General features: G+C 44.1%; 1 protein-coding gene across 1 annotated transcript; it reads left to right on the top strand.

The window, feature by feature from the left end:
* The first annotated feature begins 11,817 nt into the window (after positions 1–11,817).
* LOC141129946 (uncharacterized) lies at positions 11,818–15,211 on the top strand. Its single transcript, XM_073617967.1, has 3 exons — positions 11,818–12,050; positions 14,196–14,355; positions 14,447–15,211. The coding sequence occupies exons 1-3, from the start codon at positions 11,858–11,860 to the stop codon at positions 15,201–15,203; spliced, it is 1,110 nt and encodes a 369-aa protein (XP_073474068.1). The 5' UTR covers positions 11,818–11,857; the 3' UTR covers positions 15,204–15,211.
* Positions 15,212–17,135: the final 1,924 nt, after the last annotated feature.

Raw genomic sequence — 17,135 nt, forward strand, 5'->3', positions numbered from 1 at the left:
AAAAAATATCTGTGAAAGTCTGGGACTGCCAATCCCCCTTGTTTCCACGGCAGCTGCAGCACCCAAAGTTTAATGTGGGGGTGTCGTCCCTGCCACAGGAAAGTCGTTATGAGCTGAACTATTCTTTTGAATATATATCTCAGAATCCAAACAGGGGAATTCCGAAATATATACAGAAATGGAGGCAGAAATTTCATTTTCACTAAGTTCACCCTACCTATGAGTGTCAAAGGTAAATTCTGCCATGCCTGTAGCCTGAATTTTAGTTTAGTCAAAAGTGGATCGACATTCAAAGCAATAAAGTCTGATACGGAGTTGGATATATGTAATCCCAGATATTTAATCACCTCTACCCTCTGTAAAGGACAATCTGTGGGAATCTCACATCTGGGGGATGGCGTCTTGAGTGATAGAATCTGGGATTTACCCCAGTTGACCCTCAGACCAGAAAAGCGAGCAAAGGAATTTAGGATGTCTAACGCTGCCAACAGGGATTGCTTGGAGTCTTGCAAAAAAAGAACCATACCATCCGCATACAGTGCCGTTTTTTCAGTCAAACTACCCACTGTTATCCCTTGTACCTCCTCAGAGGCTCGCAAGGTCGCTGCCAAGGGCTCAATCATGATAGAGAAAAGACTTGGGGATAAAGGGCATCCTTGACGGGTGCCCCTATATATTGGAAAAAATTCTGATAACATATTGTTCAACTTTATGGCTGCTGTAGGACAATGATATAGAATGTCGATCCACTTCTGGAACCTAGGACCGAATCCAAGTACCTCTAATACCACCCTCATGTAATTCCAATCCACGGAATCAAAGGCCTTTTCCAGATCTAGAAAGACCAGTATTCCACCGCTGGAAATATCTGGGCCCAGCTGAGTGTGGGTGAAAACCCTGAGCAAGTTAATATGGGGAGATAACCTGATGTAGGACCAACATCAATCTAGTAGCTAACAGTTTGGTCAGGATTTTGAAGTCCATATTTAATAAAGAAATGGGCCTATATGATGAACACTGTAATGGGTCCTTATCTGGCTTAGCCAACAATACAATATGAGCCTCATAAAAGGAGAGGGGGAGGCTTCCCTTTTGAAAACAGTCTGTGTATAATTGAAGCAGTCTGGGCAGCAAGGTCTCTGAATAATGGCGGTACCACTCAATTGGAAGACCGTCGGGTCCAGGAGCCTTACCACTAGGGAATGACCCCATTGCCAAGGCTACCTCTTCGTCCATGAACTCGGCATCCAGAAAACTGCAAGATTCCTCTGGCAGCCCAGGCAACTGTAGGGTCCCCAAGGTGTCCCTAAGGTCCTCAGTGTCATAGGAATCTATAGGGGAGTACAGTGACCCATAGAAAGATACAAACTCCCGCATTATGTCTTCTCCATCTCTCAATATTTGTCCGGACGGAGACTGTATGCAGGGAACTACTGTCGGGGACGTGTCCCCTGCCATCAGTAAAGCTAATAGTTTACCATTTTTATCCCCTTTTTCAAAGACTCTTGCTGCACTCCTTTGCAACTGGCAAGTAGTCACGTCATGATAATGGAGAGATATATTCCTCCTTGCGAACTGCAACTGAGCCAGCGTGGCAGGGGAGGGCGAATCAGCATGTGTCTTAGCGCATTCTTGCTCTTTGTCCTGAAGTTGTTTTTCTACACTATTCTGTTCTGTTCTCAGTACTTTTATGGCTGATATGTATATCCCCCAAGTTGTGGCCTTGAAGGCCTCCCACTCAGTGTGTACCATTGCTGATCCTTCATTAATCTGCCAATATGTATCAACGTGCGGTTTCAGCATCTCCTCCACAGTGGGTTCGTCAACCCACCTAGGAGACAAACGCCAAACTCTCCTTGAGCTCTGGGAGCCCAGCCGTAAGGAAATCTGCAGTGGGGTGTGATCTGATAAGCCTCCTGGAAGATAGGCCACTCCAGTCACCAATGATAATAATGTCCCATTGGCGAACGCCAGGTCTATTCTGGAGGACGAAGCATGTACTGAGGACAAATATGAATAGCATCTGTCCGTGGGATGCTTCCACCGCCAGATCTCTGTGAGACCCGCAGCTTCCGCCAATGCGACAAATCGTGATTCGGAGCCCTATGTGGATTGGACGTGTGCAACGTATAATTAAGAATATTATTGAAATCTCCGGCCACCAACAACTGAAATGGAGCATGTGGTGCCAATTTCTCCAACACCTCATACAAGATATTCCCTGTAAAAGGAGGGGGAATATATACATTTACCAGGGCCAACCTGCGGGAATAAACTTCAGTTATTACCACTAAGTATCTGCCCCCAGGATCTGTAATCACCGTTTCTATGGAGCAAGGTAAGGACTTGTGCAACAAGATAGACACACATCTAGCATAAGATGAATAAGTGACATGTATGGCTCTGTGTATCCAGGGTTGTTTCATGGCCAAAATTTTGTTGCCTAGTAAGTGAGTTTCCTGTAAAAACATTATGTGAGGATGTTGGGCCTGTAAAAATTTCAGCACCAAAGCTCTCTTAAATTTTGAATTCAAACCCCTGACATTGCAGGAGATGATGCTAATATTCAAGGACATGCCACTAGATGGAAGCCTTGAAGCATAATTGAAGTCCAGAGGCACACAGAGCCACACAGAATGCTGAAGAAAAACATCTAGCCACCTACAAACATTACATTTTGGTGGAGCCTGTTTCGGAGTGTCCCCCAGTCTGCCAACCGTGCAGTTCCGAGGATGACACCACAAACACACTACCACCAAAAAGGTGGAGTAAATACAAAAAAACAGAACATATGAAAAGACATGAACAAAAACTTCACTCCAAAACAATTCCCTGTCTTGCCAGCTTAAAAAATAGGGGAGAAAACAGAAAAAAAAACACAAACCCTGCATCAGCCAGCAGACTTGATCCCCAAAACCTAAAAAACACATAAATGGAACATTGTCTTGTAGAATTATTCCATATGTCCCTTAGAAGGAACAAACAAGTTCAGAGGGTGAGCACTAGCACTGCGCGCTTCCGTGGGTACTCTTTGCAGAGAGAGCATTTGGCTCCATGTATATTGTAGCCATGAAGCACCAAGCAGCTATACTCATGCTGCAACATCTTGAAGGGAATGTTTAATGTAGTACAGGCAGGGTCTTTACAAATGCATCTCCTGACAGCGCATACCGCCATTAAATCTACTGGAAAGAAGAACTTTGTATAGGATTATGAGCAAGTGTATGCGCCTGAAATACAAAAATAAGTGTAGCGCTATAAAAATATATAGAAAAGTCCAATGTCGTGAACATTAAACTGACAGTTCAAAATGGAGCTGACAAAGAAGAGGCTTCTTGAGGAATGGGACGAAGAAAATCTTCAGGGGCTAGACACTTCAAATTCATACATCATCTGGAGTGAAAATGTACACAACACCACCAACAATGAAGAGGCTTACCGGATTGGATGGACCCACCAGGGCATACGCCAAGAGGGGTCAGATAGGCTTAGGTGGTGAGTGTCTGAAGACGACCTGGAGGAGCGATGAAATGGTTCTCACGTTGCTATGTCTACCAAACGGATGCCCGAGCCAAGGAGTGTGGAAAAACCGACACGTAGACAAAACCCAAAGATTATCAGACCTCTCTCTGCATCCTGCGGTATATTAGATCCGGGTATCCTTATAGAATCCTCAGAAATCCCCGGACATAAAAAAAAGAGACTCCACATAGCCTAGTTCCGTTTCGCCATATTATTCGATAAATTTGTTAAAAGTCCAATATTCAATAACACAGTGCCAGTCCCGAAAGTGATCGTATAGCTCAAGGTCAGTTCCGTATATGCTATGAGCCAATTCACTTTCCCCAAAGGCTAGAGCCTGAAAGGACCTGGAGTGCTTCGGTGGAGATCGTAGTAATCTCGGCGTTCGGCACTTCCTCCTTCCAGTTCCAACTCTCCAGGTCCCAAAATCTCTGGAGTAATGGGTCTTCTTTTATCCAAAGAATAATGCGATTTCTTATAACCCTTTAGTGCCTGACGCATGGAGAAGAAGCTTTTTGTTGCTGTTCTGAACAACTGGGAGCCCCCTTTAACAAGGGGGCTCCCAGATCCCTGCTCCCATGTGAATGAGTATGGGGCCCATCCCCCTTGTACCCATCTTCCCAGAAGATGTCACTGCTGATAAAATGAATAATGACATGACCATTCACGGCGTCTGTTCGCACTAGTCATTTCACTACAAGTGCCTGCTGATCTATCCTGCTGTGTTGTCAGAAACCATGAAATCAGACCAAGACAGAAGTACAGTTAAATCACACTTGTTTAATAATAAAAGTAAAAAGAACAAACATAGTCAAAACATAGCTAAAGTTCAGTAACCGGAACGGATAGTCAGCCAAGCCAGAAGTCAGGGATCAATGTAGTGGAACAGCAAGCAGGATCTGGAGCCAGAAGGGATGTCAGCAAAGCCAGTCTTTAAACAGGAAAGCAGGAGAAAGTTTCTTGTGATGTTGAACAAGGCGAAGGCAGAGCTTCTCTACTTCAGACGGCTTAAGTAGGCAGGACTGATGAACAGGATATCATTAACAGCTGAGTAACTGTAGAGAGAGATGGGAGCTGGCAATTAACCGACAGCTGAGCGGCCAGCTCAGAGAAGGAAGGCCTGAGCCCAGCCCTGACATGTGTATACAAGCTATGGACTTCACAATGGAGATATGTCTTTCTTTCTTGGTACTACTCTGATATTGATTGTGGAGTGACGACCATCTTCCCCCCCTCAGTGATCATCCAGCCTTTGGTGACATCTCATGCAGTTTTTGGCCATTATAACTTTTGGCCCAGCTGCTCTGGTAAGAGCTGTGGGGATTATCACTAACCGGTGGTGGATTTCTTTGTACTGGAGTCACAATGGACTTTATATTTGTTCTTTCATCTCATGTATGATACATTGTGTAGGTAGCGGCCGAACCAATGCAAATATTTGGCAAATGGGTTCTGATGTGTAAAAAGAAAATGTTCCTCCCACCATCCGGTAAAATTTGCCATGGAAGGCGAACATTTTACTCCCATTGATGCTCCACATGTTTGTATATAACAGTAGCCATCCAACATAAAAAAAAAATTGTCTGTTAAAAGATACTTAATACATTGGAGCAAATACTCCTACAGCTCTGCAGAGTAGGAGCTATACTGTTTTTGATGATATTTAACTGCTTGTAAAGCCAGATGGTAGCGAATACATGTAATATAGCGCTCTCACATCTAATGTAACCCATACAAAACTGGGAGTCCAATGAACTTTTTGAACCTGCCAGAGCACTGTGCCTATGTCCTTTATGTGTCCAAGGTAGTCGGTGAACCAATGGTTGGAGGTGTATATACACCCATTCACTCAGTCTTTCCAGAAGAGGGCCAATGCCAGCCACAATAGGGTGGCCCCGCATCAACTTACCTGCTTTATGCACTTTTGGCAGAAGATGAAAACTAGGCATAACAGGATCCTGGACCATAAGGTACCTTGCAATTTTAGAAATAATTAGTCCCATATTTTTACCCCTATCAACCAAGTCCTAAAAGACTGAGTAGGATCTGATTTTAGGGGCTGATATGTAGAGCGATTATTCAGCTGTCTAAGAGCTTCAGTAGAATATTGCTCCTTTGTTGATATCACCACCGCTCCACCTTTATTATCTCCCCGAATGCAACATGTGCAACATGTGCTTCGACTTTAAGTGCAATGGAACCGTTCTAATAGGAGCGACTTACTTAGAAAAAGGTTCCTGTGCTACTTTTGGTTCCACTTCAGAACGACTTGCATTGACTTCTGTTAACCACCTCAATACAATGCACTTACACCCCCTTCCTGCCCAGACCAATTTTCAGCTTTCAGCGCTCTCACACTTTGAATGACAATTACTCAGTCATGCAACATTGTACCCATATGAAATTTGCGTCCTTTTTTTCACACAAATAGAGCTTTCTTTTGGTGGTATTTAATCACTAGTGAGTTTTTTATTTTTTGTGCTATAAATAAAAAAGTCCATAAATTTTGTGAAAAAAATGCCTTTTTCTTTGTTTCTGTCATAAAATTTTGCAAATTAGTAATTTTTCTTCATAAATTTTGGCCAAAATTTATACTGCTATATATCTTCGGTAAAAATAACCCAAATAAGTGTAAATTATTTGGTCTTTGTGAAAGTTATAGAGTCTACAAACTATGGTGCCAATCACTGAAAATTGATCACATCTGATCACACCTGATGTACTGAAGGCCTATCTCATTTTTTGAGATACTAACAAGTCAGGAAAGTACAAATACCCCCCAAATGACCCCTTTTTATAAAGTAGACATTCCAAGGTATTAAGTAAGTAGCATGGTGAGTTTTTTTAAGTTGTAATTTTTTCCCACAATTCTTTGCAAAAATAAGATTTTTTTTTTTTTTTTTACAAAATTGTCATATTAACAGGTTATTTCTCTCACAGAACATATGCATACAACAAATTACACCCCAAAATACATTCTGCTACTCTTCCCGAGTATGGCGATACCACATGTGTGAGACTTTTACACAGCCTGGCCACATACAAAGGCCCAACATTGAAGTAGCATCTTCAGGCGTTCTACGAGCATAAATGACAATCTCATTTCTCAACCACCTATTACACTTTTGCAGGCCCTGGAGCACCAGGACAATGGAATTGCCCCCAAAATGACCCCATTTTGGAAAGCAAACACCCCAATGTATAATCTATGAGGTACAATGAGTCTTTTGAATGGTTCATTTTTTTCCAGAAGTTTTTGGAAAATGTGGAAAAAAAATGAAAACACTTTTTTTTACACAAAATTGTCCATTTAGCAGATATTTCCAACACATAGCATGCACATAGCAAAGATGACACCCCAAAATACATTCTGCTACTCCTCCTGAGTATGGCAATACCACATGTGTGAGCCTTTTACACAGCCTGGCCACATACAGAGGCCCAACATCCAAGTAGCACCATCAGGCATTCTAGGAGCATAAATGACATATATAATTTCCTGGCAACCTATAATTTTTGAAGGCCCTTCATATTTCTAACACATAGCATGTACATACCAAGAATTACAATCCAAAATAAATTATATTGTGGAAAAGGTAAAAAACAAAAGCATTACCTGTGCTTTTAGTGGTATCCGCAGAGGAGAGCACTGGTCCAGGCAGCAGGCAGGGATGTGCTTAGCAACAGCAATAGTAATTATCCAGGCAGCAAGCAGGAATATTGTCTATAGTCAGCACAAGCATATTGTCAGCACAGCACAGTCCATAGAAATTGTCCAGGCAGAGACAGCCAGCACAGCCATAATATTGGTCCTGGTACACTGTTACCTGCAGACACTCATTGTACCGCTCTCAAGCCCTTCATAAACATACTGCCTCTTGCTACAGCTAATAATTTGCATAGTCCATGTAGCGGTGTGGTCCGTTCATGCGGCAGGCAGAGGTATGATGGCAGTAAGTCAGCATCAGGCTGAGGGCCGCAATCAGGTAAGACCTGTGCACAGGGGCACAGGGGTAGAGGCTTCGACCCACCCAAATCTCTATGAAGCCTCCGGACTCCAGACCCTAATCTGGAAATTTCGAAACCCGGAGAGAAAAAAAAAATTGTTTTATCCATCCAGAAAAACAATTCTGGAGCCCCTAACATATGTGAGACCCCTGTGTACTACAGTAGCAGGGCAACAGATCAGTCCAAGCGGCAGGCAAAAGCATAGTCCATAAAACAGGCCAGGGTCAGTTCACGTGCAAGCAGTCCAAGTGGTAGGCAGTAGAGTAGTTGATAAAACAGGCCAGGGTTAGTTCACGTGGAGGCAGTCCAAACGGTAGGCAGAGGCATAGTCACGAAACAGGCCAGGGTCAGTTCACGTGGAGGCAGTCCAAACGGTAGGCAGAGGCATAGTCAAAAAACAGGCCAGGGTCAGTTAACGTGGAGGCAGTCCAAACGGTAGGCAGAGGCATAGTCAAAAAACAGCCCAGGGTCAGTTTACGTGGAAGCAGTCCAAACGGTGGGCAGAGGCATAGTCAAAAAACAGGCCAGGGTCAGTTAACGTGGAAAGCAGTGGCATGGTTATTTGGGGAAGCATGGAAAATGGTTAGCACAGATAATGAAAATGGGGAAATGGTTAAAAATATGGGCTAATATTTTAGGGATGTATGATAAAGTTGGAAGCATTCACCAATGCAAAGGCCAGGTTGGGAGGGACACTGGGGACAATGGTAGCTGGTATCTTTTCAAAATCCTCTTTTGGTGCACACGCGACATTTTTTTTGCCGTCTTCGACCTGCTTCAGATGGTGGAATGTTGAAGGGGAAGTGGCGCTCATGAAGTCGGCAAACAGCTTCAGAGCGAAGGTCTTCAGGGGGAGGTCTTTGGTGATAGATGAGGGACGTAACAACTTCTTCTATGAATTGTAGGAGGGGGGGGCTTTCTGTGGATTTGGTATAGAGGATCTGGAATGCCTCCCCACTAGTGTATAATCTTTTGGACATGACGCTGATGGCTGTGTGACAGGTGACGGTCACTGATGGGCTGTGAGATGGGTGGCCGACGCAATTCATTTTTTTTATTTTGGCATGGAGTTTCTCTTAAAAGTCCATACCAGATCTGAAGGGCCTGGTATTGATTGGGGAGGGAGGCCCCACGTTTTTTTTGTTTTTTAAACTGGCATTTGTTTTGTTTACATTCTATTGTCAGGGAGGAATCCCGCTGACAGCAGATGAGTTATGGTAGTTAAGGATGCCAGCGGCCGCCCACTCCTTAACAACCAGTTATTCTGATTTCTGAATATACAAAAGGAATGCCGAAGATACAAAACAAATTCCGAAAATCCAGAAACAAATTGGTCCAATATTGCACCAATAGACTAATTCATTTTTGGAATTTCGGAATTCATTTGTATTTTTAGCATTGTTTATTTATAAGAGCATTACATTACATTAAAAAAAAAAAAAAGTGTGGGGTCCCCCACCCTAACCCTTACCAGGCCTTTCAGATCCGGTATGGATTTTAAGGGAAACCTCACGCCAATATTTTTTTAAAATGTTGTGGGGTCCTCCCAAAATTCATTCCAGACCCTTATCTCAGCAGACAGCCTAGTAGGCCAGGAAAGGAGTATGGATAAACGTGCTCCCAGCTGAACCATTTCAGGCCACATGCACATAGGGGTGTGCTTTGGGGTAGGGGGGTTCCCTTCCCCAAAGCACATTGTCCCCATGTTTTGGACAAGGGCCTCTTCAACACAACCTTTACCGATGGTTGTGGGGGTCTGCGGGTGGGGGGGCTTATTGGAATCTGGAAGCCCCCTTTAACAAGGGGGCTTCCAGATCCCTGCTCCCATGTGAACGAGTATGGGGCCCATCCCCCTTGTACCCATTTTCCCAGAAGACGTCACTGCTGATGAAATGAATAATGACATGGCCATTCACGGCGTCTGTTCGCACTAGTCATTTCACTACAAGTGCTCTGTGTTTTGGAACTATCAGCCTGCTGATCTATCCTGCTGTGTTGTCAGAAACCATGAAATCAGACCGAGACAGAAGTACAGTTAAATCACACTTGTTTAATAATAAAAGTAAAAAGAACAAACGTAGTCAAAACATAGCCAAATTTCAGTAACCGGAACGGATAGTCAGCCAAGCCAGAAGTCAGGGATCAATGTAGTGGAACAGCAAGCAGGATCTGGAGCCAGAAGGGATGTCAGCAAAGCCAGTCTTTAAACAGGAAAGCAGGAGAAAGTTTCTTGTGATGTTGAACAAGGCGAAGGCAGAGCTTCTCTACTTCAGACGGCTTAAGTAGGCAGGACTGATGAACAGGATATCATCAACAGCTGAGTAACTGTGGAGAGAGATGGGAGCTGGCAATTAACCGACAGCTGAGCGGCCAGCTCAGAGAAGGAAGGCCTGAGCCCAGCCCTGACATGTGTATACAAGCTATGGACTTCACAATGGAGATATGTCTTTCTTTCTTGGTACTACTCTGATATTGATTGTGGAGTGACGACCATCTTCCCCCCCAGTGATCATCCAGCCTTTGGTGACATCTCATGCAGTTTTTGGCCATTATAACATTTGGCCCAGCTGCTCTGGTAAGAGCCGTGGGGATTATCACTAACCGGTGGTGGATTTCTTTGTACTGGAGTCACAATGGACTTTATATTTGTTCTTTCATTTCATGTATGATACATTGTGTAGGTAGCGGCCGAACCAATGCAAATATTTGGCAAATGGGTTCTGATGTGTAAAAAGAAAATGTTCCTCCCACCATCCGATAAAATTTGCCATAGAAGGCGAACATTTTACTCCCATTGATGCTCCGCATGTTTGTATATAACAGTAGCCATCCAACATAAAAAAATTGTCTGTTAAAAGATACTTAATACATTGGAGCAAATACTCCTACAGCTCTGCAGAGTAGGAGCTATACTGTTTTTGATGATATTTAACTGCTTGTAAAGCCAGATGGTAGCGAATACATGAATATAGCGCTCTCACATCTAATGTAACCCATACCAATGGACTTTCTGAACCTGCCAGAGCACTGTGGCTATGTCCTTTATGTGTCCAAGGTAGTCGGTGAACCAATGGTTGGAGGTGTATATACACCCATTCATTCAGTCTTTCCAGAAGAGGGCCAATGCCAGCCACAATAGGGTGGCCCCGCATCGGCTTACCTGCTTTATGCACTTTTGGCAGAAGATGAAAACTAGGACCATAAGGTACCTTGCAATTTTAGAACTAGTCCCATATTTTTACCCCTATCAACCAAGTCCTAAAAGACTTAGTAGGATCTGATTTCAGGGGCCGATATGTAGAGCGATTATTCAGCTGTCTAAGCGCTCCACCTTTATTATCTCCCCGAATGCAACATGTGCAACATGTGCTTCGACTTTAAGTGCAATGGAACCGTTCTAATAGGAGCGACTTACTTAGAAAAAGGTTCCTGCGCTACTTTTGGTCCCACTTCAGAACGACTTGCATTGACTTCTGTTAACTACCTCAATACAGTGCACTTACACCCCCTTCCTGCCCAGACCAATTTTCAGCTTTCAGCGCTCTCACACTTTGAATGACAATTACTCAGTCATGCAACATTGTACCCATATGAAATTTGCGTCCTTTTTTTCACACAAATAGAGCTTTCTTTTGGTGGTATTTAATCACTAGTGGGTTTTTTATTTTTTGTGCTATAAATAAAAAAGTCCGTAAATTTTGTGAAAAAAATGCCTTTTTCTTTGTTTCTGTCATAAAATTTTGCAAATTAGTAATTTTTCTTCATAAATTTTGGGCAAAATTTATACTGCTACATATCTTTGGTAAAAATAACCCAAATAGGTGTAAATAATTTGGTCTTTGTGAATGTTATAGAGTCTACAAACTATGGTGCCAATCACTGAAAATTGATCACATCTGATCACACCTGATGTACTGAAGGCCTATCTCATTTTTTGAGATACTAAGACTCCATTCACACAGGGGCAACTTTGGATCCGACTCCAAGTCGCCCCAAGTCGCCCCTAGTCGCCTCAGGTCGCGCTTGCAGAGAAAATCAATGATAGCAAATGGATCCGTCTTGATGTACACTACTGCAGTCGCTCCGACTGCAGAAAAGGTTCCTGTACTACTTGAATCCGACTTCTAGGCGACTTGTACCCATTCAGTTCAATGCAAGTCGCCTCCAAGTCGGATCACAGTTCAATCTGAGGCAACTTCACAGGAAACAGAAGGAATTTACCCAGAAACCCTCCACAAACAGCCAGCCCCCTCCCTCTGAAACACAGAGTACTTTCGTTTTTGACCAGAGCTCTGTATTATTTGTTTAGTGAAAACCTGAATACAGAATGTCTACCAGAGCCAGGGAGGCGGTAGACAATGAGTCCCTGATCAGGTTCATCAGGGAGAGAAAATGTCTATATGACAAGCAGGACCCGAATTATAAGGATCATGTCAAGAGGGACAATGCCTGGCTGGATATCTGTAGGCTGACCTACCCGGATTGGGATGTATTGTCGGAGACTGACCGCAGTGACAAGTGTAAGTGAAACATTTTTATATTTATTTCTGTTATCATTGACTAGGCATCATGGTTGTAGTTCCATACAGTCCCAAAAAAACATTATTTTTTAACTATTTCAGCCATCTTGTGAGAGCAGAGTGAGTAGCAGCAGCTGTGTACTTGTATTTAGCATGTCACCTGCCACATCTTTTGCCACAAGCTGTGGATTGCCCACGTGCCACGTCACCTGCCACTAGTTGTGGATTGATTGCCCACTTGCCACGTCACCTGCCACTAGTTGTGGATTGATTGCCCACTTGCCACGTCACCTGCCACTAGTTGTGGATTGATTGCCCACTTGCCACGTCACCTGCCACTAGTTGTGGATTGCCCACATGCCACGTCACCTGCCACTAGTTGTGGATTGCCCACGTGCCACGTCACCTGCCACTAGTTGTGGATTGCCCACGTGCCACGTCACCTGCCACTAGTTGTGGATTGCCCACGTGCTACGTCACCTGCCACTAGTTGTGGATTGATTGCCCACTTGCCATGTCACCTGCCACTAGTTGTGGATTGATTGCCCACTTGCCACGTCACCTGCCACTAGTTGTGGATTGCCCACGTGCCACGTCACCTGCCACTAGTTGTGGATTGATTGCCCACTTGCCACGTCACCTGCCACTAGTTGTGGATTGATTGCCCACTTGCCACGTCACCTGCCACTAGTTGTGGATTGCCCACGTGCCACGTCACCTGCCACTAGTTGTGGATTGCCCACGTGCCACGTCACCTGCCACTAGTTGTGGATTGCCCACTTGCCACGTCACCTGCCACTAGTTGTGGATTGATTGCCCACTTGCCACGTCACCTGCCACTAGTTGTGGATTGCCCACGTGCCACGTCACCTGCCACTAGTTGTGAATTGCCCACTTGCCACGTCATTTGCAGCAAAAAAGCAGGGTTTCTATAACAACTAGAGGGCCGGAGTATGGAGAACCCTGGTGAAGTCTGTCAGTGATGTCTAGCCGTAATGTCATTTTATGTAGTTAATGATTGAACAATATAACCATACACAAATTAATTATGACAAAATTTTAAGGCCAAAAATTTATTGAAGACATAAAGAACAGTATAACATAACAAATTATGAAAACAATTGAAAATCAATACCTGCAGGCTCTATTCAACTCTACAGAAAAAACAACTGAAAAACTCAAATATGTTTAGAAAGCACTTAATATCATTAAATTATTAAATGGCGTCCATTTGCCATTGTATTTCACCAGCCGGTGAAACAAAGTATGACGTAAATTGACCGCGCACTGTGGCACCGTCACTGGATCCCCTCGCAGCACTGAGGTGTGCACTTTCCATATCGTGCATGAGGGAATCCTCAAAACAGTATCCGTCACGTACCCTCACATAATTGTGCAGCACACATGCTGCTTTCACAGCAATAACTGCATTTTCTATATGCAAGGCAATTGGTGTATGTAAAAAACGCCATTTATTGGCAAGTATTCCGAAACTACACTCAACCACCCTTCTTGCCCTTGTTAAACGATAGTTGAAAACCTTCTTCGGAGTGGTCAGGTTCCTATTTGAGTACGGCCTCATAATGTGTTTCCCCAAGGCAAAAGCCTCATCTGCGACAAACACATAGGGTAGCGGGGGTCCAGTTGTACCAGGAAGAGGGCGGTTTTCCGGAAGGTCAAGTTGATTGTCTCTTAGCCTTTCACCGAAGGAGGAATTAGCAAAAATACGAGCATCGCAGCTACTGCCGTAGGATCCAATATCGATGTACGTAAAACAGTAGTTTGAATCAGCCACGGCAAGTAGTACAAACGAACAGTATTTTTTGTAGTTAAAGAACATACTACCGCTACCGATAGGCTTGATAACACGCACGTGCTTCCCATCGATAGCTCCAATACAATTGGGGAAATTGCACCGATTCCAATATAGCTCAGCAATATCACACCAATTTTCTTGTGTAGGCCTCTTCATTACAATGGTGTTCAAAACGTCCCATAAAATTTGGCATGTTTCACGGATGATATAGCTTATTGTTGACTTGCCCGCCATGAACTCGAAATGAAGGCTTACTAATGAATGACCGGTTGCCAGGTATCTGAAAGAAAAAATACATAAGTGATTATGGTTATGTTTATATTTTGCAGTGTCAAGTTTACAGACTCGATGGAAAGGGTTGAGGGACTGCTATAAGCGGCACCTACGAAGACTGCAGGAAAACAGAAGTGGCTCTGGATACAAAAAATATGTACCCTATGTACATGCCGAAGAGCTGCAGTTCCTGAGGCCTTACATGGAACTAAGAGAGTAAGATAACATCTTTCATATTTCTAAAGTGATATAATATAACGTTCTACACAGAAGGGTGTGCTAAAATTGTACTATATGTTTCTTGCAGAACACAATCAAGTTGGGAGGACGTAGACAACATACAGCGGGCAGGTGGAGAGGCAGCATGCGCTGTAGGAGGGTCTCAGTGTCAGTCACTTGAGGTTTCTGTAGACACACAGGAGACCAACATTGCAGAGCCTTCTACCCAGCTTGAGCTGCCAGAGGTCCAGCTAACACCTATTGAGCTGCCAGTTGTCGAGCAGCCCCAAGTCGAGGAACCGCCTACGCGAAGGCCTCTCCCTCCAAGGTCCAGCAGACCGATAGGGGGAAGAATGAACGAAACAATGGAGCGTTTTTCAACCCTGATGGCCAAACTTGATCAGAAACTGGATACCCTGGAGACTGAGGAGAGTGGCTTTGGATGTATGGTTGCAGGAATGCTCAAAAAAGTGCCACAGGACAGAAAGAACGCTGTCAAAAAATCTATAATGGACATCCTGGAGGCAAACATCCAAAGTGCTCCAGCTACTGAGCAATCCTCAATTTTTGTCCACCCACCACCCCCATCCGGTCCTTATTACAATTTTCCTAACCCTACCCCACCCAGAACCCACCACTACTACCCCCCTCGCTTCCGTCCATACACGGACGAATATGGAAATACCCAAAATCTTGGAAATCCCCCGATCCCCTATCCATCACCGTCCCCTATTCCAAGTACCCTTACTAGTCAAAGATTCGGTGAAGAATCTATTCTGATGCCACCCACACCATCCCCAAGGCCTTCCACCAGCTCTACTCAGCCGACCTACCACCAATTGTAATTGTTTTTTTTGGGTTTTTTTTGCTATTTTGTCTACTTGTTCAGGCTTAAAAAAATTAAGAAGTTACTTGTTTTCAAAATATAATATTTGGTGATATATATAGTTTTCTGAATAATAAAAATGTTAGATTGTTCAAATATTTGGGTATGTTTGTGTGCTAAATTTTAAAATGTGTATTACATGATATTTAAAAAAAGGTGGCTCTCATCTCTACCCTCCATGAGCTGAGAGCTGCTGACTGCCAGCAGCTCTCCTGCTCTGCTCCTCCACGCCCATTAGAGCGCTGAGTTGTGAAGGGGCGGAGAGCGGCTTGCTGAGAGGCTGGAACTGCCATCAGTCAAGGCAGCTGCACTCATTTGACACGTTGGAGAAGACCGGACAAATGAGCGCAGTTTGGACTTTATTAATGTGGAAAATATGCTACTAATGTGCATAAATAAAGATAGTTTACCTTAGGGTAATAATAAGTCTTTCAGTGGATGAAATACTCCTCCTGTATGATGTATTCTGTCGCCTAAGATGGATGTCAACCAGACCAAGCAATTCGTCAAAACTGCAATACAAAACAAAAAAAAGAATGTAATTTACTATATTGAAAATAAGAAATATCAATCAATAGTAGCTACACACACATTACCGCTTAGACAACCATATGCAAATATGGGGGGATTATGATGTGACAGGTGACGTGGCAGGTGGACGTGGCAGCTGACGTGGCAGGTGGACGTGGCAGGTGGACGTGGCAGGTGACGTGACAGGTGACGTGACAGGTGGACGTGGCAGCTGACGTGGCAGGTGGACGTGGCAGGTGACGTGGCAGGTGGACGTGGCAGGTGGACATTGGCAGCTGACGTGGCAGGTGGACGTGGCAGCTGACGTGGCAGCAGACGTGGCAGGTGACGTGGCAGGTGGACGTGGCAGCTGACGTGGCAGCTGACGTGGCAGGTGACGTGGCAGGTGACGTGGCAGGTGGACGTGGCAAGTGGACAATGACATATAGCATATGTACTTGCCTTGCGATCGACATCCGGGTATAGTTGAAAAACTTGTCCTCAAAACCACGCAAGTTCTCATACATAGCCCAGAACTGGCCTCTGGTAGGTCTATTGGCAATGATTGGATGGATCCAGTACCGACGTCTCCTTCTCATCCTCATCCTTCGCTTCCTTTCTTCCTCTTCCTCTTCCATCAATACTGCCAAACCAGCTGTTATGACAGCTGACATTAAGTAACGCACAGAGAGCATTTTGGACACAGGACAACGGGGAACAGGGAACAAGGAAGAAAACAGGAAGAAGAATGAGGTCACAAGAGCTGATAAGCTCTAATTGGCCACTTCACAGTTCCCTGGCATGGAGGCGACTTCAAGTCGTGTTGTAAGTCGCCCCAAGTCGCCCCCAAGTCGTGCTGCGATTCATACTCAAGTCGTGTCCAAGTTGCCTCTCAAAGTCGCGCTGGAAGTCGTGTTGCCCCTGTGTGAATGGAGTGTAACAAGTCAGGAAAGTACAAATACCCCCCAAATGACCCTTTTTAGAAAGTAGACATTCCAAGGTATTAAGTAAGTAGAATGGTGAGTTTTTTTAAGTTGTAATTTTTTCCCACAACTCTTTGCAAAATTAAGATTTTTTTTTTTTTACAAAATTACAAAATTGCCATATTAACAGGCATTAACAGGCCTGGCCACATACAAAGGCCCCATATTGAAGTAGCATCTTCAGGCGTTCTACAAGCATAAATGACACATCTCATTTCTCAACCACCTATTACACTTTTGAAGGCCCTGGAGCACCAGGACAAGGGAATTGCCCCCAAAATGAGCCCATTTTGGAAAGCAAACACCCCAATGTATAATCTATGAGGCACAATGAGTCTTTTGAACAGTTCATTTTTTTCCAGAAGTTTTTGGAAAATGTGGAAAAAACTGAAAACGCA

Source organism: Aquarana catesbeiana, linkage group LG02, assembly GCF_042186555.1.
Source record: "Aquarana catesbeiana isolate 2022-GZ linkage group LG02, ASM4218655v1, whole genome shotgun sequence".
Lineage (NCBI taxonomy): Eukaryota > Metazoa > Chordata > Amphibia > Anura > Ranidae > Aquarana > Aquarana catesbeiana.

Coding starts and splice junctions, on each gene's coding strand:
- LOC141129946 (XM_073617967.1), top strand. CDS start 11,858: ATGTCTACCAGAGCCAGGGAGGCGGTAGACAATGAGTCCCTGATCAGG. Junction 12,051..14,195: donor GACTGACCGCAGTGACAAGT/GTAAGTGAAACA, acceptor TATATTTTGCAG/TGTCAAGTTTACAGACTCGA. Junction 14,356..14,446: donor CCTTACATGGAACTAAGAGA/GTAAGATAACAT, acceptor TGTTTCTTGCAG/AACACAATCAAGTTGGGAGG.